The sequence below is a fragment of the Schistocerca cancellata genome, chromosome 2, assembly GCF_023864275.1.
Source record: "Schistocerca cancellata isolate TAMUIC-IGC-003103 chromosome 2, iqSchCanc2.1, whole genome shotgun sequence".
NCBI classification, from domain to species: Eukaryota; Metazoa; Arthropoda; class Insecta; order Orthoptera; family Acrididae; genus Schistocerca; species Schistocerca cancellata.
The window spans coordinates 45,186,327-45,209,878 of NC_064627.1; the positions used below are offsets into that span (position 1 = coordinate 45,186,327).

At 44.4% G+C, this 23,552-nt stretch overlaps 1 protein-coding gene across 1 annotated transcript in view; it reads left to right on the plus strand.

Moving 5' to 3' along the window:
* Positions 1-336: 336 nt before the first annotated feature.
* Positions 337-23,552, plus strand: part of LOC126150624 (glypican-5-like) — a 258,004-nt gene continuing 234,788 nt past the window's right edge. The window contains exon 1 of the mRNA XM_049915887.1: positions 337-773. Within this exon, the coding sequence (XP_049771844.1) occupies positions 584-773 (190 nt within the window). The 5' untranslated portion in view covers positions 337-583. The remainder of the gene's footprint in view (positions 774-23,552) is intronic.

Here is a 23,552-nt window from a genome sequence, read left to right on the forward strand (position 1 = left end):
AGTTTTTATTGCCGTTTCAAATATACCGGTCATTTTTGAAACACCCTGTATACGACCATGAATTCAGAAGCTCCTAGAAGGTACTGGCCTGCAAACATGTTCTAGTCGCAAGAACCAAGTTTTTGTTCCGGCGAGCACAAAGTAAGAAGAATAAAAATGTAAAGTCACCTGACACGTGCGAGCCCGGGCGGTCGCGGTCCAGACGGCAGGTGCAGCTTCCTCCCACCAGAGGCCAGCAGCGTCGCCCCGCCGCCCCCGCGCCCTGCCGCCCCACCACGCGGCGAGCGCGTGGCCGGACACACGACGCGCGTAGCGTAGCCCTCAGTAGATCCTCGGCCTCCGGGCGCGTCGCAGAGCTCTGGCGAAGGCAGTCTACGGCGTCGGCTGCCGGTACCCCACGCACTGCGCTCGGAGGCTTCCGCGCCTGGAAACTAATGGCACGGCGTTAGAGTAACTGGCTCTTTTCGCTTTCAAAGTGCCGGCAGATACGATATCGAGAAGAGCAAATGAGCCCTTTACATCACCACTGCAACGCGGCTACGACACCTGTTTATTTCCGGTCTCCGTGACAACCGATCCGGGGATGGGGAAAGGCGCGTTGTGCTGCGGAAGGCTGTTGATCGTGCTATGCGTGTCCTTGCGAGGTGGTGCGCTCGGAGGAGCGTTGTCGAGTGACAGGAGCGACCAAGATGAGCCCACAACTTGTGCCGGCGTGAGGTCCGTCTTCGAAATGAAAAACGTGTCAGTGGAGGTGCCAGACGCACCGATAAGCGGTAAGTTCTTTACATCCTCTGGAAGTTTTTTCACTTCTGTGTAACAGTCGAATGTTGCAATGCATATTTCTTCTCGTAGTGGGTGCATGACAACAAGTGAAACAATGAAATATTTGGCTTTACTGGTCTCGAATATATTTAGAAACATTTCTTACGAGTACTAGTCCACATTTGAACCAATGACGTCATGAATGTAGGACTTCGAAAGCTGTACGCGTTATCACCCATCACTCCTACAATTCCAACAACGCGTAATGTTATTCGAGAGAAGCCTTTCGCAGCCAGGGTTCGATTCAGTATGATTTTCCTGGGTGTGTGGCAACATCGTGGTGTAGTATAAAATTATCTGTCTTTCGGCTGTTGCTGCAGGCATTCTTCGATGGGGTGTTGAGAGCGCACAAAGGAAGATTAGAATTAAAGTCATGATATTATTTTTACATTTGGTCAGCCTTTCAGCTGGTTTGTAGAAGGCTCCAAGTACTATGCAAAGGTAACTGTATTCTGCTATCTCCTTGGGTTTGAAATTGCCAAGATTGGGAAGCGTAAGAAGCACGTCTTCTGTAATTCCCTTGTTTTAAACCAGCCATTCGTCATTAAGGTGCTATGCGTACAGAAAAGACTGTTGATGAGAGAAAATCAGTGTTTGCGCAACCTTATGATAATCAATACCGTTAGTTTCTAGAATTACCTGCAACATTCGACTGTCGATGTAACAATGGTCAGCGATACATTCCGAACATTGTCGTGCGCTACAGTTCACGATGAAAACAAGTAGCATATGATGATGCAGAAGAACGTCGCAAGACACAGTGGAGGAAAGGGAGGGGAGGGGGGGGGGTAGTGAGGTGCACTCTTGTAATACGTGAGAAACCAGAGAAATCAACTTCACTCTTACCGACAAAAGTAGCACAGCGACTGTTGGAATCAACTCCGCTTCGTGTTAAGTGGGGCTCGTATTCCCGTCCGACCAGACGTTTCTTGTAGTTTCGATAAATCCGTTTACGTGAATGCTGGGGACGATTTTGTTTTCTAAGGACATGGACGACCTCCTTAATTACGCTTGTCCTGTCTTAAATTGACTCCGTCTCTAATGACTTCATAGCAAAGGGGCTGTTAATTCCTGGCAATCGTTTTCTGCCTTCCTCTCTGTCTGTCTGTCTCTCTCTCTCTCTCTCTCTCTCTCTCTCTCTCTCTCTCTCTTACTCACATACAGTCTCTTCTGTGTTAGTCTCCTATTCCATCCCACTGATTCACTCTCATTTCTTGTGTTTACATGATAATAGCTGTGCGCGCTCGCTCGATTGTGTGTGTGTGTGTGTGTGTGTGTGTGAGAGAGAGAGAGAGAGAGAGAGAGAGAGAGAGAGAGAGAGACGAGAAGTTTGTTCGCTGTTTATTTGCAATTATTTCGTACACATTTTGTAAACATACAGAGACGAAAAATTAAGAAAAAGGAGCAACTAAGCGAGAAAGTGTTTTGGGGGTAGTATCGACAGCTTTTGTTACAAGTACTCATAAGTGCTGTTGCAACGAGGTGCAAAGATGCCACGACTGAAGGAAACACGAAGTGAACGACGCGGGTAGTCAGTATTACGAATGCAAATGCCTAAGTCACAGTACTTCGGAATGTTTAACAAACGGTGAGATAATCTTTCCCTGTAGACCAAATTACGTTGTATCATACTCAGTCTGATTTTTGTCAAGAAGTATTGTATATTTAACAAGAAGTACTGTGGGCGTGAACTGTGCGGATGGTCCCGGCGGAGGTTCGAGTCCTCCCTCGGGCATGGGTGTGTGTGTTTGTCCTTAGGATAATTTAGGTTAAGTAGTGTGTAAGCTTAGGGACTGATGACCTTAGCAGTTAAGTCCCATAAGATTTCACACACATTTGAACATTTTTTTTGTGAGCGTAAAGTTTAAATAACACTTTGTTGTTGTTGTGGTCTTCAATCCTGACACTGGTTTGATGCAGCTCTCCATGCTACTCTATCCTGTGCAAGCTTCTTCATCTCCAAGTAACTACTGCAACCGACATCCTTCTGAATCTGCTGGGTGTATTCATCTCTTGGTCTACCTCTTCGATTTTTACTCTCCACGCTGCCCTCCAATACTAAGCTGGTGATCCCTTGATAGCTCAGAACATGTCCTACCAACCGATATCTTCTTCTAGTCAAGTTGCGCCACAAACTCCTCTTCTCCCCAATCCTATTCAATACCTCCTCATTAGTTGTGTGATCTATCCTTCTAATCTTCAGCATTCTTCTGTAGCACCACATTTCGAAAGCTTCTATTCTCTTCTTGTCCAAACTATTTATCGTCCATGTTTCACTTCCATGCATGGCTACACTCCATAAAAATACTATCAGAAACGACTTCCTGACACTTAAATCTGTACTCGATGTTAACAAATTTCTCTTCTTCAGAAACGCTTACCTTGCCATTACGTCTCCGTTTTATATCCTCCCTACTTCAACATCAGTTATTTGGCTCCCCAAATAGCAAAACTTCTTTACTACTTTAAGTGTCTCATTTCCTAATCTAATTAGCTCAGCATCACCCGACTTAATTCGACTACATTCCATTATCCTCGTTTTGCTTTTGTTGTTCATCTTATATCCTCCCTTCAAGACACCATCCATTCCGTTCAACTGCTCTTCCAAGTCCTTTGCTGTCTCTGACAGAATTACAATGTCATCGGCGAACCTCAAAGTTTTTATTTCTTCTCCATGGATTTTAATACCTACTCCGAATTTTTCTTTTGTTTCCTTTACTGCTTGCTCAATATACAGATTGAATTACATCGGGGAGAGGCTACAACCCTGTCTCATTCCCTTCCCAACCACTGCTTCCCTTTCATGTCCCTCGACTCTTATAACTGCCATCTGGTTTCTGTACAAATTGTAAATAGCCTTTCGCTCCCTGTATTTTACCCCCGCAACCTTCAGAATTTGAAAGAGTGTATTCCAGTCAACATTGTCAAATGCTTTCTCTAAGTCTACAAATGCTAGAAACGTAGGCTTGCCTTTCCTTAATCTGTCTTCTAAGATAAGTCGTAGGGTCAGTATTGGCTCACGTGTTCCAACACTTCATACTTGCTTAAAAACTGTGAACGAATCGAAGTAGTGAAATTTGAAGTTGTCGATGTAGAATGAAATCACATCTGTTTAAGTACAAAGAGTTACGACGATTCGGTAGGTTCTTAAAATCTATCCTAACAAAATTACAATAATTCTCCTGCATTTTTTCCTGGTCTTGTACTGTATCTCGACATGGTCAACGGTTAACATCTACATCTACATCTACATTTATACTCCGCAAGCCACCCAACGGTGTGTGGCGGAGGGCACTTTACGTGCCACTGTCATTACCTCCCTTTCCTGTTCCAGTCGCGTATGGTTCGCGGGTAGAACGACTGTCTGAAAGCCTCCGTGCGCGCTCTAATCTCTCTAATTTTACATTCGTGATCTCCTCGGGAGGTATAAGTAGGGGGAAGCAATATATTCGATACCTCATCCAGAAACGCGCCCTCTCGAAACCTGGCGAGCAAGCTACACCGCGATGCAGAGCGCCTCTCTTGCAGAGTCTGCCACTTGAGTTTGTTAAACATCTCCGTAACGCTATCACGGTTACCAAATAACCCTGTGACGAAACGCGCCGCTCTTCTTTGGATCTTCTCTATCTCCTCCGTCAACCCGAGCTGGTACGGATTTGGATTTGGGGAATGTTAGTGGTAGACAGCAGCCGAATGGCCTGCTGTTGCCTCCCCTTCCCTCGCCCCTTCCCCCAACAGCTCCTCTGAGACTCAGTTTGTGTGCCGTGTTGTGTACAACTTCATATACAAGAGTAAGGAGAGGTGGGATACGGAAAGATGCGCCAACTGTTATCATAGGAAAACTGGGAAGGAGCAGAAATGATTAGTGAACAAGTAACACAACAGACCTGATGAGATACCAGTTCGATTTTACATAGAGTACGCGAAGAACTTGCCCCCCTACTTGCAGCGGTGTACCGTAGGTTCAAATGGCTCTGAGCACTATGGGACTCAACATCTTAGGTCATAAGTCCCCTAGAACTTAGAACTACTTAAACCTAACTAACCTAAGGACATCACACACACCCATGCCCGAGGCAGGATTCGAACCTGCGACCGTAGCAGTCCCGCGGTTCCGGAATGCAGCGCCAGAACCGCTAGACCACCGCGGCCGGCGTACCGTAGGTGTCTAGAAGAGCGTAGCGTTCCAAAGGATTGGAAAAGGGCACAGGTCATCCCTGTTTTCAAGAAGGGACGTCGAACAGATATGCAGAGCTATGGACCTATATCTTTAACGTCGATCAGTTGTAGAATTTTGGAACACGTATTATTTTCGAGTCTAATGACTTTTCTGGAGGCTAGAAATCTACTTTGTAGGAATCAGCATTAGTTTCAAAAAAGACGATCGTGTGAAACCCAGCTCGCGCTATTCGTCCACGACACTCAGAGGGCCATAGACACTAGTTCCCAGGTAGATGCCGTGTTTCTTGACTTCCGCAAAACGTTCGATACAGTTACCCACAGTCGTTTAATGAACTAAGTAAGAACATATGGAGTATCAAACCAACTGTGTGATTGGATTGAAGAGTTCCTCGATAACAGAAGGCAGCATGTCATTCTCAATGTGAAACGTCCCCTTAGAACAATTATACATGTGAAACGTCCACTTAGAACAATTATACAAGCCTGTGCTTAACCTGACACACAATATTATTTAGCGCAACGCAATCTGACTTTCAATAACCCCTACAAAACAATGGCCCTGACTAACTTTAACCTATACCTTTTACAAATCACTTACCTCACAAAAATCTTCGCTGCTCGAACTACTGCAATACAGCGAGTGCCACTACTGCCAGCTAAATAAAAGATTCAAACTACTGGAGGCACTAACTACTGATAGGGATAGTTAGCAAATGAAAGATATTATTAGAGAACAAACAATGTATTTACCTTAATATTCATAATTGACATCCAGTCTTACAGATTATCAAAACTCGGCCATCTCTCTCCCCACGTCCACCACTGCTGGCGGCTCACCTCCAACTGCCCAACGCTACGCGCTGTTTACATCCAGCTATAGCAGTTCATGACAACAATGGCAGGCAACAATGCAAACTAGCCACATACTGCACACAGCACAGCCAGTGATTTTCATACAGAGAGCGCTACGTAACGTTGCCAATAAGAAAACATAAACAGCAAACTTACATAAAGAAAACATAAACAGCCTACTTACATAGCCCCCATGCTCCCCACAAAAAATTTTACAAATGTTTTTGGCCAGTGGCCAATAATGATTTGATAAAATTTTTCATAATTACAATAACAAAGATATCAAATGCACACACTTATTGATACAATGTTGGTCAACAGCTAAAATTTTTTTCACAGTCAATAAAGACAGTCCAGATTGTTCATCATAATAGTAATTACAGTTTTTGTTTTTCACAAAGTCTCATTAGTAAAAGAAATTGCACATAGAAGTAGTGGATTTCCATGCAGTCTTGAAGAAGTAGTGTTGTCCTTCCAACGGAAAGACAGTGCTGACTCTTGAAATGCTGACAGGTAATGGGCCACAATGGAGCAAACCCACAGCAGAGTCATTCGAAGTTCTGACGAATATTGGTAGGTAGGTCATCACTGAGCAGACCCACTGCAGTCCTGGTAGAGAGTATGGTATTGATGGGCCACCAGAGATGCAGACCCACAGTAGTCCTTGTAGTAACGTCGTGATATAATCGTGTAGCTGTCACACAAACCAACCACTGTGTCATCTGGCATTTCACAGAAAGCACCTCAAATCCAGAATCCACTCGTATGCAAACCAAAATGTTGCATGAAAATTTCATTAGCAGTGCTGGTAAATGTTCTAATCGTGCAACTAACAAGCAAGAATGTACACACACAATTACACTGTGTCGTCTGTTCGCAATAACAATGCATTCGTAATTTCTGTTTAAATAAGTTCTCTTGGTTCTTACTGGATATTTAACTTCAAACATTGTTGCATGTTAACAGATTCTCAGTGTGACAAATTGTACAAGTAGCGTGAAGTGAAAATTGCAAAGACTAAGTTAAAAAGCAGATTATCTGTCAATAAATGGTTTTACATGAGAAATGTGGTGTAAACCTTTACTCTTCCTAGTACGCAGAGTTTCAACTTCAACGCAATTATCATGTGGTATACGTCGGATTCTGTAAGGTCCATTGTAAACTAGAAAGAATTTGTGACTCAAGTGTTTCTTCTTATGTGACAATGAATGAGCTTTAATGAGAACTTTCTGACCAATACATAATTTCTTTGCATTTGCTTTACCGTGTAGTTTTCTCCTTTTGTCTGCTGCAGATTTTATATTTTTAAGAGCCAAATCAATTATGTCTTTGTGTCGAAGTTTACGTGTATTCGGGAAAGGTACAAGCTCTCTGATTCTGTTCGGAGGTTCTACATTCTTCAGTACAAGAGTAGGTGGTAAAGCAGTGGAATCATGAGGCATTTCATTCAGCACATTTTGAAATAAGTGTAAATATCTGTCCCAATCCTGATGCTTTCTGTGACAATAAAGTCTGCAAAGCTTATTGTTTTCTTTCATAATCCGTTCAGACGGGTTACAGTGTGGTGAATACAATGAAATAAAAACAGGTTTGATTTTATGATTCCGAAGCATGCGTGACCAAACAGCAGATCTGAATTGCGGTCCGTTATCTGAAATGACTTTACTAACGTGTCCCACTTCACGTAAGAAATTTTTAACAAAGGCGTTGGATACAGACCGTCCAGTGGCTTTACGTAACGGAGTGAAAGAAACAAATTTTGAAGTAATTTGTAAAAATTTTTTTGTGGGGAGCATGGGGGCTATGTAAGTTTGCTGTTTATGTTTTTATGTAAGTAGGCTGTTTATGTTTTCTTTATGTAAGTTTGCTGTTTATGTTTTTTTATTGGCAACGTTACGTAGCACTCTCTATATGAAAAGTTTGAATTGTTGTCTGCCATTGTTGTCATGAACTGCTATAGCTGGATGCGAACAGCGCGTAGCGCTGGGCAGTTGGAGGTGAGCCGCCAGCAGTGGTGGACGTGGGGAGAGAGATGGCCGAGTTTTGATAATCTGTAAGACTGGATGTCAATTATGAATATTAAGGTAAATACATTGTTTGTTCTCTAATAATATCTTTCATTTGCTAGCAAACTTACATAAAGAAAACATAAACAGCCTACTTACAAATGGAGAGAAGTCTTCCGAAGTAAGAGTGATTTCAGGTGTGCCACAGGGGAGTGTCGTAGGACCGTTGCTATTCACATTATACTTAAATGACCTTGTGGATAACATCGGAAGTTCACTGAGGCTTTCTGCGGCTGATGCTGTGGTGTATCGAGACGTTGTAACAATGGAAAATTGTACTGAAATGCAGGAGGATCTGCAGCGAATTGACGCATGGTGCAGGGAATGGCAATTGAATCTCAATGTAGACAAGTGTAATGTGCTGCGAATACATAGAAAGAAAGATCCCTTATCGTTTAGCTACAATATAGCAGGTCAGCACTGGAAGCAGTTAATTCCATAAATTGTCTGGGAGTATGCATTAGGAGTGATTTAAAATGAATGATCATATAAAGTTGATCGTCGGTAAAGCAGATGCCAGACTGAGATTCATTGGAAGGATGCTAAGGAAATGCAATGCGAAAACAAAGGAAGTAGGTTACAGTACGCTTGTTGGCCCATTGCTTGAATATTGCTCACCAGTGTGGGATTCGTGCCAGGTGGGGTTGATAGAGGAGATCCAACGGAGAGCAGCGCGCTTCGTTACAGGATCATTTGGTAATCGCGAAAGCGTTACGGAGATGATAGATAAACTCCAGTGGAAGACTCTGCAGGAGAGACGCTTAGTACGTAGTTCGGTACGGGCTTTTGTTGAAGTTTCGAGAACATACCTTCACCGAGGGGTAAAGCAGTATATTGCTCCCTCCTACGTATATCTCGCGAAGAGACCATGAGGATAAAATCAGAGAGATTAGAGCCCACACAGAGGCATACCGACAATCTTTCTTTCCACGAACAGTACGAAACTGGAATAGAAGGGAGAACCGATAGAGGTTGTCAAAGTACCCTCCACCACACACCGTCAGGTGGCTTGCGGAGTATGGATGTAGATGTAGATATTTCGCCAAACATACGAATACTCCTTACAAAAGATGCAAGGAATGGAGTACAACCATCAATGTCACAAGGAAGAAGCACAAAGGGAAGTGTCGCAGCGTAGAGACTTCAAACGCAAATGGGCTGGGCGGTTAGCCACTGGGCGCCCTGTACCGTGGCTGCAGAGGGCGCTCGTGGTGCAGAACCGCTCGGTGGGCGCACGCCCTTGGGTTCGCCTGATTCCGCGACACTGCTGTCGGTGTCGAACGGCAATTTGCCGTTTTGTTACCAACGCAACGGTGCCTGGCGGGTGGTACCGACATGTGATCGCACATATCCCTTTCTGTTTCCATGCAATGTATCATATGTGAAAGTGTGAGAAAGTTTTCGAAATGATTGCGGAACTTGAAACTGAGGCAGGCTTACCATTTTTTGTGGGTCCAACCCATGACAGATTTCCAAAGTTACTTAGAGTCTTAAGAGCTTCCTGAAACATTAAACTTTATTTCCTCAGTTGCATTTCTCACTATACATGCCTTTTTTCCAGGAATGATTTTTTGTGTTAAATACATGATAAAATTTGCAACAAGGAAATTCTGAATTAATTTTAACATTTAGCAGATGTATAGCCTTACATACCGAAAGTTTATCTCTTTCTGCAGACAAAATGTTGCCTATAATGAAAAAACTCTCCCAACTGGAGCAGATGTGCTGGGCAGGGACATCGCAAGCACAACCAGTGTAGATAACTGCAACATCAAATATCAAACTTTCGAAAACAGCTTGAAAATTACTTCCCTCTTATCTTTGACTGTATCCGGTACTTTCCCAGAACTTGAATCACATCCAACACTTGGTTAAGAGGAATCATATGTTTAGTTGCTTTCAGGTGGTCTTTACTATCACCCTTACCTTTATGTGCAACCGAAAATTCCCCACTATAATGTGTGCAATAAATTCGCTCACTGTTACTGTCATTACGCAGTTTCAAAAATTTGTATTCCTGCTCCAGGTTAGTATTAAACAAAGACTTTCTTTTGCTCGTTCCTAAACAGTCGGACGAAAAAATGATCAAAAACGTATAGACGAACTGCTTCACACACAAAAATATTACAAACATTTTGCCGCTGTTGCGTTGGCCTGCCGGGGTGGCGGAGCGGTTCTAGGCGCTACAGTCTGAAACCGCGAGACCGCTACGGTCGCAGGTTCGAATCCTGCCTCGGGCAGGGGTGTGTGATGTCCTTAGGTTAGTTAGGTTTTAGTTCTAAGTCTAGGGGACTCATGACCTCAGAAGTTAAAGCCCCATAGTGCTCAGAGCCATTTGAGCTTTTTTCAGCTGTTGCGTTGCCAAAGGAGAAACAGTGAGCGAAAAGTTGTGGCAGTGTCGGTGGCATCGCCTTTCCACCGAGGTCAGCACTTGCTCCAAGATCCATGGCTATAAGAGAGAGTCTTGCAATGTCCAACATAAAGTCTAAAACTTTTAAAAAAATATCCACAAGTCACAAAATTCTAAAACCCTAGACATTTTTACAAAAAAATGGTTCAAATGGCTCTGAGCACTATGGGACTTAACATCCATGGTCATCAGTCCCCTAGAACTTAGAACTACTTAAACCTAACTAACCTAAGGACATCACACACATCCATGCCCGATGCAGGATTCGAACCTGCGACCGTAGCAGTCGCGCGGCTCCGGACTGAGCGCCTAGAACCGCTAGACCACCGCGGCCGGCACATTTTTACAACCCCAGGTATTAACCAGGACAGCACTGTAAAATTAAGACTGTAACGGCTAGTCCCTGATGTATGGTAAGTGTACTCCGAGGAGAGATGTGGCAACCATTCCGGTATTCACCTTGTCGGATGTGGGAAACCGCCGAAAAGCTACATCCTGGCTGGCTGACACACCAGTCCCCGTTCGTTCTTAATTCGCCGGGCGGATTCGATCCGGGCCTTGCGTTGCGCCCCGAACCCAGGAAATGGCGTGATAAGGCGCGCGGCTGTCCAGACCGGTCCAACAATGAATTCATTGGCTAACTTTGCGGAGTAATACTCAAGAACCGAATTACTATGCTTTAAAACGTTTCTAATTACATGACTTGTTAAAGTAAGCTTCATTTGAAAAAGAAATTTCAGTTACTCAGGTTTCTTTTTAGTATGGACAACGTATAGAGAAACAGCTCCATGAGCGCCTGTTTGCGTATAAGGTCGACAGAGTTGGCCGCACCAGATTAGATGAACACCGGCAAACGGGTAAGTTTTCCTCTCTGTCACTGGGGCAGGGATTAACTTCGGCCGTAATGCGCCGGAACGGCGTTCCGTAACCTCCTAGAGATTTTTTTTGTTTTTTGAACCCACTGGAACAAGTAGGCATTAGGGATTTAAATTAGTAGATGTGTATTAAATCGTAACGTAATTATAATTTAGCGCCGTTCCTGGCAAGAGTGAACTTGACAGTACAAGGAGATGCGATGGGCAGGAGCGTGGGGCGAACAAAGGAGAGCCGGGGGAATGTTTTTTTTTTTCTCATTATCTTGTATTGCTAGCAACTGTGGGGCCACATACCGATCACAAGTGTTGCTTATTTGTAGTAACGAAAATGAACTTAAACCAGTCGAATTGCATTACAACTCAGGGAGTAGAAGACGAACGGCATTTGAAGCCATTACTAAACATTCAACTACGTGCCTCATGTCACAAACTGTTCCGTTTTTCTTAACGCTTCGGGAAGTCGGAATTGTGGGTGATACCTATAGGACATGAATACCTTCATCGCCATTTTCCGCTAAATGCTTCAGTAATTAATACTGGACACACATTTATCGAGCAGATACAAAGCGACTGTTTGAACGTTGCGGCGAGCAGCTGTTCAAAACATGACGTCAGAGTCACGAAGACTACCGACATGTGTCGATATGTATCGAGCAGCACTAGGGAGCCGCTGCTATGCGAACACACAATAGCATGTGTTGATTATACTACACTCCAGGAAACTGAAATAAGAACACCGTGAATTCATTGTCCCAGGAAGGGGAAACTTTATTGACACATTCCTGGGGTCATATACATCACATGATCACACTGACAGAACCACAGGCACATAGACACAGGCAACAGAGCATGCACAATGTCGGCACTAGTACAGTGTATATCCACCTTTCGCAGCAATGCAGGCTGCTATTCTCCCATGGAAACGATCGTAGAGATGCTGGATGTAGTCCTGTGGAACGGCTTGCCATGCCATTTCCACCTGGCGCCTCAGTTGGACCAGCGTTCGTGCTGGACGTGCAGACCGCGTGAGACGACGCTTCATCCAGTCCCAAACATGCTCAATGGGGGACAGATCCGGAGATCTTGCTGGCCAGGGTAGTTGACGTACACCTTCTAGAGCACGTTGGGTGGCACGGGATACATGCGGACGTGCATTGTCCTGTTGGAACAGCAAGTTCCCTTGCCGGTCTAGGAATGGTAGAACGATGAGTTCGATGACGGTTTGGATGTACCGTGCACTATTCAGTGTCCCCTCGACGATCACCAGTGGTGTACGGCCAGTGTAGGAGATCGCTCCCCACACCATGATGCCGGGTGTTGGCCCTGTGTGCCTCGGTCGTATGCAGTCCTGATTGTGGCGCTCACCTGCACGGCGCCAAACACGCATACGACCATCATTGGCACCGAGGCAGAAGCGACTCTCATCGCTGAAGACGACACGTCTCCATTCGTCCCTCCATTCACGCCTGTCGCGACACCACTGGAGGCGGGCTGCACGATGTTGGGGCGTGAGCGGAAGACGGCCTAACGGTGTGCGGGACCGTAGCCCAGCTTCATGGAGACGGTTGCGAATGGTCCTCGCCGATACCCCAGGAGCAACAGTGTCCCTAATTTGCTGGGAAGTGGCGGTGCGGTCCCCTACGGCACTGCGTAGGATCCTACGGTCTTGGCGTGCATCCGTGCGTCGCTGCGGTCCGGTCCCAGGTCGACGGACACGTGCACCTTCCGCCGACCACTGGCGACAACATCGATGTACTGTGGAGACCTCACGCCCACGTGTTGAGCAATTCGGCGGTACGTCCACCAGGCCTCCCGCATGCCCACTATACGCCCTCGCTCAAAGTCCGTCAACTGCACATACGGTTCACGTCCACGCTGTCGCGGCATGCTACCAGTGTTAAAGACTGCGATGGAGCTCCGTATGCCACGGCAAACTGGCTGACACTGACGGCGGCGGTGCACAAATGCTGCGCAGCTAGCGCCATTCGACGGCCAACACCGCGGTTCCTGGTGTGTTCGCTGTGCCGTGCGTGTGATCATTGCTTGTACAGCCCTCTCGCAGTGTCCGGAGCAAGTATGGTGGGTCTGACACACCGGTGTCAATGGGTTCTTTTTTCCATTTCCAGGAGTGTATATTTCACTACCATGTTATCTCCAGAGCGTAACGATGATTATGTCGTTTACAGTGATACCCACAGTCCTTCAGATATTGTTTCAATTTTTACAACCATGATTCCGAAATGACCCTCCTCAGGCGCACATAGGTTCTTCGTAAAGAGAAATGCATTATAGGTGTTTTGTATCCACCCAATTGGCACACACTTCATTGTAAGAATGTCACGAATCTTACTACAATAGTATCCTCCCGATACTTCGTTCTTTTTGCGTCCATTTCATCAGGAGAAAGCCAAACTGAGGTCTCTTCTTTGTCCACTTCTTTGAAATTTGTGACGACTATTACGTGAAGACTGTTGTCAACAAAAAACTGCAAATCTTTGCACAACACACAAGCTTGAGTTGTCGCATACAATAATTGCAGCAAGTGGTCTGAACGGAGTAAAATAATCAAATCGCAGCCTCTCTCAGTCCATGGATAAGCTCAGCTTCCCCTGTACCCCTTCGCTCGGAAGTGCTAGCTAGCCTCGAGACTGTGGAAGAGATTGCGCAGAATTCTGAAGGACGGAGGAATATCCCGTGACCAGTTCACGCTTTGAGTCCTCTATGGTACATGCCCGAAAGGCACTATTGGTACAGCACTGGCCGCGAAAGACATGGGCCCAGATTCCAATCAGGTTCTGGAACACCGCTTTTGTTTCGTACAATCAGACATCTATGTGTTGAATTTCGAATTAGGTTTACCGACAACAGTAATGCCACTTAGCAAAATTTATTTCACAGATGTTAACCAAACGTATTTATCCACATTCCTAAAATGTGACAGGTCTTTGCTTCTTACTATCTTATGAATCTCACCGGGTACCAACGACGGAGGAAGCTCCATTGACCAGGCTGTTAATGTTGTACCTAATATTTGTAAGCTAGGCAGCTCTCGGAAACATCCAAACACAATGGACAAATGCACAGGTTCTCTGCGACTACAGTGGAGTGCTTAATTTCTAAAATCCCCCCCCCCCTCCTCCCCCCAACCACCAGACATAAAATTCAGAAGTTTAAATTTTTAAAAACTTGTGATAAAACTTACAATGAGAAATCATTCTTTATAAAATACTGGTCTCAAGTTCAGATTTTTAGAGCACAATTTCTTGTAATGAAAACAATAAAACCACAAGATATACACTCCTGGAAATGGAAAAAAGAACACATTGACACCGGTGTGTCAGACCCACCATACTTGCTCCGGACACTGCGAGAGGGCTGTACAAGCAGTGATCACACGCACGGCACAGCGGACACACCAGGAACCGCGGTGTTGGCCGTCGAATGGCGCTAGCTGCGCAGCATTTGTGCACCGCCGCCGTCAGTGTCAGCCAGTTTGCCGTGGCATACGGAGCTCCATCGCAGTCTTTAACACTGGTAGCATGCCGCGACAGCGTGGACGTGAACCGTATGTGCAGTTGACGGACTTTGAGCGAGGGCGTATAGTGGGCATGCGGGAGGCCGGGTGGACGTACCGCCGAATTGCTCAACACGTGGGGCGTGAGGTCTCCACAGTACATCGATGTTGTCGCCAGTGGTCGGCGGAAGGTGCACGTGCCCGTCGACCTGGGACCGGACCGCAGCGACGCACGGATGCACGCCAAGACCGTAGGATCCTACGCAGTGCCGTAGGGGACCGCACCGCCACTTCCCAGCAAATTAGGGACACTGTTGCTCCTGGGGTATCGGCGAGGACCATTCGCAACCGTCTCCATGAAGCTGGGCTACGGTCCCGCACACCGTTAGGCCGTCTTCCGCTCACGCCCCAACATCGTGCAGCCCGCCTCCAGTGGTGTCGCGACAGGCGTGAATGGAGGGACGAATGGAGACGTGTCGTCTTCAGCGATGAGAGTCGCTTCTGCCTTGGTGCCAATGATGGTCGTATGCGTGTTTGGCGCCGTGCAGGTGAGCGCCACAATCAGGACTGCATACGACCGAGGCACACAGGGCCAACACCCGGCATCATGGTGTGGGGAGCTATCTCCTACACTGGCCGTACACCACTGGTGATCGTCGAGGGGACACTGAATAGTGCACGGTACATCCAAACCGTCATCGAACCCATCGTTCTACCATTCCTAGACCGGCAAGGGAACTTGCTGTTCCAACAGGACAATGCACGTCCGCATGTATCCCGTGCCACCCAACGTGCTCTAGAAGGTGTACGTCAACTACCCTGGCCAGCAAGATCTCCGGATCTGTCCCCCATTGAGCATGTTTGGGACTGGATGAAGCGTCGTCTCACGCGGTCTGCACGTCCAGCACGAACGCTGGTCCAACTGAGGCGCCAGGTGGAAATGGCATGGCAAGCCGTTCCACAGGACTACATCCAGCATCTATACGATCGTCTCCGTGGGAGAATAGCAGCCTGCATTGCTGCGAAAGGTGGATATACACTGTACTAGTGCCGACATTGTGCATGCTCTGTTGCCTGTGTCTATGTGCCTGTGGTTCTGTCAGTGTGATCATGTGATGTATCTGACCCCAGGAATGTGTCAATAAAGTTTCCCCTTCCTGGGACAATGAATTCACGGTGTTCTTATTTCAATTTCCAGGAGTGTATGTAGAGACGAAGTGAAGAACTATCGAGAACGAATGCACACCTTTTTGTAGACAGGCAAAATGTATCATCATAAGTGGCTACTTGGAAAAGCGTAATATCATAATTGTTTCTTACTACACATCGTTAGCAGACTGACTGCGACGACAGTTGAAACAGATCTAACAAAGATTAACGCACATAAAAGTGTTTTGTGTGTGATTACGTCAGCTGTTGCTAAAGGCAAAAGTCGGCTGGATGAATTTCGAAAATCATACAATGAAGGCTTTCACGACCGGATGTTTCAGCTGCTGAGAATTTTTCCGGGTTGTATGGCCGTGGTTCAGACCACGCCCACATTCCACGGTATTTAGGCCGCTCTTCGACGTCCTACTCCTCAGACGGCAAGACTCAGCACAACCAGGAGCACCTCAGAAGATGTACAGCGTAGCCTTGGACGAAACGTCGGGGATTGAAGAGTTCCATGGACCACGGCCATATAACCCGGAAAAATTCTAAGCAATTTCGAAAATGTTCTCAGCACTTCGTATCCTCCAGATTTTGTCTTATTCGCCTTTCTATCGTTTCCTACACACAAAAATGCATTTATGTGATGTGAATATACCAAAATAAAGAGAAAAATAAACGAATGTTATGCAGAATTGGAAAGAAATTTATTTTTTGATTGAGTAAGAAACTCAGATTCTTGTAGGATCATACGCATTAGCTCAATGAAGATTTTTTTTAGTATTAAATTTATAATTTTGAATAACATGTTATGTCCGATGTAATTTTACCAAACTAATTAACACACCCTTGTTAAGATAGTAAGGCTTGGGGAGAGAATTGGCTTTGTCGAGAGAATAGAGACATTCATCGACATTGACTTCCATGAACCACGAGAAAGAAAGGTGTGGATTTCGATCTGCGCCTCTAAATTCTAAATCATGTGGTACAGATAACTGAAATACTGAAAAAATTGATGATATATGCAGAATGTGAAAGGAAGATGAGTTACGGTTCAACTCTACGAAAAAATTGTCGGTGTGGTGTACATAAAGTGGCCCGTATTACTCACTATGCTTTTTTTGTCCTGATTTGTCTTCCGAGAAATAAAAAAATGGCATACTAAGTTTCGCCATAGATGTTAGGGCATCGAGAGTCGTGTTCTTCTGCCCAGTAAAAAAATTTCACGTCCGTGTACGTAACTAAAATATGTAAGAGTCATCAAAGAAATGAAAACAGACATTGTTTATTTGAGGAGTAAAGGCTACGTACGCTTTGTAACATGTAGGTCTAATTATTCAGAAGTTTGCAGACTGCAGACAACATGCCAGCAGCAAAGCAAATGCAAATAAATATGGGTGAATTAAGTGAATGCTATAGATTTGAAGATCTGGCAGACAACAGGTACGCACTCTATCGCCGTGTCTGTGTTTCGCAACTTAATGACAGGCTTACGGTCTAGTGTCTGTGCTAAACGTTGTGGAGCAGTCAAATGTAGACAACAGGTCGAAAATACAGTTTACGTGAAGCAGTCAAAGCGACGTTCGATAAGCCGTGGAGCTCCTTTCTTTATTAGAAAGGCTGATGAGAATTTCCAAAACATTCCTCGTCGACCAAGCGTCTTCCCAGGTAGATGCGCTAACAATACACCGTGCTCTCCATAAAACTAGTGAATTACAAGTGTACGACAATAGAGGAACAACGCACGTTCCATGAAAAATATTTTGAAAAAAAAACCTGTCAAATCTTTTGTGAGGTAATTTGTCTATAGGATGTAACAAGACAGATTAGAGGATCATTTGACGCGCCTTTTAATGAATCTCGAAGTCATGCACAGAAAATAAGGTGCCAATTGAAAATGTGCATGCTCTCTCCTGATATCTGAAGGATTTTCTATAGAAAAAGTTTTGAGACTGAAAAATAGTTGGAACTTTTTTACACCTTCGAGCATATTCGGTAGAAATATGTCAAGGTCACACAACGGCTGACTGCACGGTCTACATGAATAATCCATCGGAGAAATATCATCTAGCACTCTGCAATATTCTAAGATTTTAAAATTAAACACTGAACTTTAAATTATCAATCGGTACGTCATTTGCTGTACATGTTTTTGAGATTCATTCGAGGAGCACGTGATATGTTTCGCAAATCTATTTTATTTCTTGCTTTTAGACAAATCATTTTACAAAATACTTAATAGTGATTTTCTTAACTTTCGCGTTGTTCAGAAAGCATGAAGTTTTTACGCCTCATTTGCTTTCCTACTCACTTCTGCTCTCAAAATGTACTAAAGTTAGTACTCCATTCGAAGGAAACCTTTTTGACAGTCAAGTGGCATACCAATGCAATATTTTATGGGCAAAATTCCTAGGCCTTGAAGAGACGAATTTTTCAATACTTCACTTACATAACCATCATAATGTGCTCGTGAAACATTTCAATTTTTCCTCAGATCACTAAGTTTTTCTTGATTAACATGATTACTTTCAAACACTTAAACTTTTATTACAAATCTAGATCTCATGCTGTTCTCTTTGATACCTCATTTATCCACTTCCCACTTTTCGTTTGCCGACGGAAGTTCTGACATGTATGTTTCCTCGAATCACTAATTACGTTTTTCTCGATTATTCTGATTACTTTCAAACAAATAACCAGATTTTCCAAAACTAGATCTGATTCTGGTCAACTTGACAACCCATCTGTCAGTTTCCAGTGGCTATGAAGATTCATACAAAAATCTATTGTGTAATTTGAAGGGAGTCATGCATGCGCTCCGGTCAAACATTTGATCAAAGATTAAAGCAGCGAATAAATGAAAATAACAGTTGGAACACACAGTACGTACAAAAGGAGGGTAGTGGTTGCCACAGAAGTAAGTGTTTTTCAATAAAAAAGACTGTTACGTAACTTAATGATTATAATATTTCACTGTAAAAATACAGCAACCAGCCACTTTTTAATGCGTTTTATTTATGCCAATATGCGTTTCGGGTTTGCACCCATCTTCAGCTGGCAAATTACATGGATCTTCAGTTACTACAGTAGTACAATCTCGACAGCAGTTTGGATGCTGCAGCAGGCCTGTGCAAAAGCAACGATTCCAATCATTTACTTCAATTTCGCGAGTTTAAAGTTACGCACTATCAGTTGTTCATTTTACTTACATTCTCCTCTCCTTGTTTTTTCTTGGCTTTTCTTCTTTTTTGCAACAACACAAACACTTTTTATCACGTATTTTACACAGGCGCACTGCGTTATCCGCCATGTTGTCGACTGACAGTTTTTTGTTTACATACAAACGGTTTATCTATGGACAGAGTTATATTTTTCGAAGGTTTTGAGGTTATAAGATAAGCTACTGTTTTCTAAACATTGACTTGGGTGACAGAAGTATTCTAAGTACGATGTGTACAATTTTTTTTGTAGTATTGAAGATAATAAACTAACATAACACATTTATACAACACATCGTAATTTGCCAGCTGAAGATGGGTGCACACCCGAAATGCATATTGGCATAAATAAAACGCATTAAAAAGTGGCTGGTTGCTGTATTTTTACAGTGAAATATCATTATCCACGGCCACGGAGCTCAACAGTGCAAATATAATGGACAAATTGTTAATGATTATATGCCAAATGTCTTAAAATATTTGCTAGTTTCACTCCTGCAACCCTTGAAAGGAACACCACGTGCGTAGATCGGAAGTAGATACCTCACAATAAGTGTATTCACTTGCCTAGCGGCACATTCTACTGATTTAAAGTGGAACTCTAAACGAGTGTCAACAAGTTCTGAGCCATTTCTGACCAGTTTTGGAAATTATTCATTCCATTAAAATTTGTATTTAGCGTATCGCATATTGCATCAAACCTTCAGCAGGATTTCGATAAAGTGAACCATCCCACTTGGAGAAGACTGCTGAAAGCCTACCTGAATCCACGACTCGAAGAGGCCACATCATTTAATGATTGAATTGGCGAATGATGATGATCGTTCGATGGCCAGCTGAAACCTCTCTATCCGGTGAGGTTTATTTCAGTGCTGTTTCCACAATAGATTTCATTTCCTATACTTACCAGTATTTACAGTACAAGTTGCTTTTCACCAGTGTTTCTAACTACGTATCAGGTGAATTGGTACATGAAGCGTTATTCTTTGTCGCAAAGGCAAATGAAGGTTAGTAACTGTGGCACTAAATTGTACGATGAACACCCTGACATGCGCTAGATTTGTTTTTAAATTTTTTTATTTTTTTTATACCACAAAGAAAAAAATATTCTCCAGAGCAGTTTGAAGAAGACTTTTAATCCCGCTTTAGTCGAGAACGAGATCAGTATCTCAAGCGCTGCTTCACTTTACTTGCTGCCAGATATTGTGAAAGTGAGAACAAAGGTTAGCGACAACTAATAAAAAAAGTGTGCAGTCGGATGAAGATGTACGACAAGCACAGAACATTTCCCACGCAATAATAGGAGTCTGATCGTCGTGCAAAGTAGTTGGTAGATTCATTATTCGACAGCCTAAGACCATGCAAGATGGCTGTTATTTTGCTGGCAGTATTTGGTTTATCTGTACAAAGAGTAAACTAAACTAAACTTCGTCCGAACAAACCTAGGAACGACTAACTGTATCGTCCGACCGCCGTGTCATTCTCAGCCAGTAGGCGTCACTGGATGCGAATATGTAGGGGCATGCGGTCAGCACATTTACACTCCACAGTCGCTTTCGCTGTATCTGTCGAAGCAAGCGAGGATTGTCCACGGACCGGTAATGCATGTTTTGTAAATTCAATGCACCGTGGTTTGTGAAACCTGCTTCATCGGTAAAGAGATAAAACTGTAACGCATTATCTCTGTTAATGCTGACTGACAGAAGTGCACTCGATTACTAAAGTCATTTCCATGTAATTGATAATGCAGCGACACATGATACGGGTGGAATTTGTGACGATGAAGTATGCGCATTACACTACTTTGACTCATTGCACTGCCTCGGCAACAGCAGCTAACACACGGACTGCACTTGCTTCTCCTGTGATTGGTTTCTTAATGATCTGTTTGCGTGTTACGACCATACCTGTTGCATACAATTGTTTGTAGATATTTTCAAATGTGCGGCGCCTTGGATGACGTCTGTCCAGGTACCTTTCTGAATACAACCTGCAGACTGCAGCTGCATTTTGTCTACACTCGCCATAGATGACTATCATCTCTGCCTTTTCAGAGTTGGAATAAACAATTTTCACAGTTCTTACGACACTGTACACACTGTTGTACTTGCGACCTTCTCACGTTCCTACTCTGCGTACTGCTGTTCTTACTTGTGTACAGTACACTATCACAGACGTCCGGTAAGACAGTGTACTGCCGTTATTCTGAGTACATGGACTAATTCAGCAAGCGCTATGTGCAGACACGGGAACAGCCAAACTCGTAAACATCGTAGTCTTCGTAAACATACCCCTACAGATCTTGTTTGTTACAACACGTGACTGAACGTTTGAGTTTTCAAGCTTCAACTTTGCGTTACAAATTACTCTGGATGTACGTAACACTTCACAATGTAAGAACCGGCGTTGATTAAGTATTTATTTCTATTTTCAATTGTGCTAAAAATAATAACAGGTTTCCATTAAAAAACGTAAGTATGTGTTGAAAATCAGACTTCCGTGCCTTTCTCAATGGTTTCTATTAACCAATTACAACAGCCCCTGTCCTATCGTTCGGTCTTCAGTGTTTGTTGTGGTTTGGGAGGTGTTGCCAGCGATAGTGTTGGGTGACTCACGCAGTAGTGCCACTCCGACTGCAGTATCTTGACCAGACGCGCCGTGTTCATCGGTCGTGGATCCATGGTCCGAACAGCCAGATTGAGGTGGTCCCACATTTTCTCTATTGGGTTTTAATCCAGGCAGTTCGGAGGCCATAGGAGTATGGCAAATTCATCCTGGTGCTCTTCTAACCATGCACGTGCACTGCAAGCCGTTTAATACGTTGTATTGTCCTGCTGCTAGACATCATCGTGCAGCGGAGGGTAAAAACTTCTTAGAGGGGTGGACATGGCTCCCAAGGATAGATTCATACTTGTGTTAATCCACTGTGCCTTCCAGAATGACGAGATCAACATTCCGCAGACCATGTCGCTCTCTCCTATGCCCTAGACCCAACCGACGATTGCTGCGGGAGTATACACGTCCAGTTGAGGCACTCACGTGCAAATTCTAGCTTTCGTCGATGGTGAAGAGCAGGTCAGCATGGCTGCATGAACCAGGCGCCTCTTGCAGAGGTCCATATGCAGTAACGTTCTCCGAACGGTTGTTGAGGAGATGCGTAAGCCCTTGTTTCATCTGGCCGGTCAGTTGCTCGACTGCTGATCGCCTGTTCGCCCGTCACTTCTCCGTAGCTGTAGTCCAGACTTCTCGTCTATGGCCCGAGGTACATCCCAGCTGCCTTGGCGCCAGATGTTGAAAGCGCCAGCTTGTGTACGGTGTAGACCTACCACGCTGGCTGGCGGCCGCTGTTTCGTACGTGCTTCCACCCTTGGCCCGAAATCCAATGATCATTCCCTTTCGGACGTCGCATTCGCTCCGTTTCCACATTACGACAACGATTGCACTGTTTTCCGCGTCTCCGCAATAGACTTCGTATACGCTCCACTGCTGGTGCTGCTACCTGCCTTCTGTGAGAACGAATGTATGCAGTGGTCAGTCTAGTATAATACTAAGACGAGAATAGTGTTCAGTTTCACTTACCTGACTGTGACAGCCAACATTTGTATAGGCTGAGCAGATTTCGTGAAAAGGTCCCGCGTTTGATTCGCTTTAAACTAATGGGATAATCCACTGTATGCTTTCCTCTTTTTTGCTTTCCAAACGACGATAAACTAATGATATTCTTCACGGGTTTGCAGCCGGACCATGTCGTCGTCCAGACACAATATATCGGCCGCCCGGCTGGCGGCCATCTTCAGGTGAGTTAATGCTGGTGCACTGCCTCGCCGGAACTGAATTCCTGCCACAACGACGGAAACCCTTATACACCATGATCAGAGCACCGCGCGTGCAAAGAAAGGATGATGGGACTTTTGGACATAATGTGTATCGGAAACCCACTCTTACTGACCGCTACCTTCATGCAACCAGAGCTTATGCCATTTCTGATGACGAACATTTGAAAGTTCATAGGCGAAGTAATGGTGCTAAACTGTTCGCTTTGACCCTGTGCCCATAGTCATGTTGTACAAATGGAGAAGATGTCTTAATTATTGACGACGCCTTTGGCACAATTGTTGTATTAATCTCCAGTGCATGACGTAATTTTAGATTTTTTACTTCTGATGAAGGTATATTTATATGTACCGAAACCTTGGTCAAGAATTTTAAAAAATTTTTATTCTGCAACTGTTTTTGGCTGTCATACTTATTTGTGAAGAATTTCAACAGTTGCTGTTGCAGCCATGTTTAAAATCTTGTAATCCAATGTCTGTCTTCATCTAAAGTTTTTACTCTCTTCAGTTCCCTCTGTTACCTTGTCAGTGTATTCCGTACGTTCCTTTCTTCGTTGATTCTGTGGATAACATCCTCATCATTTGCCCTACCCCTCCGTCTAGTTTTCAACAATCTTGTGCAGCACCGAGG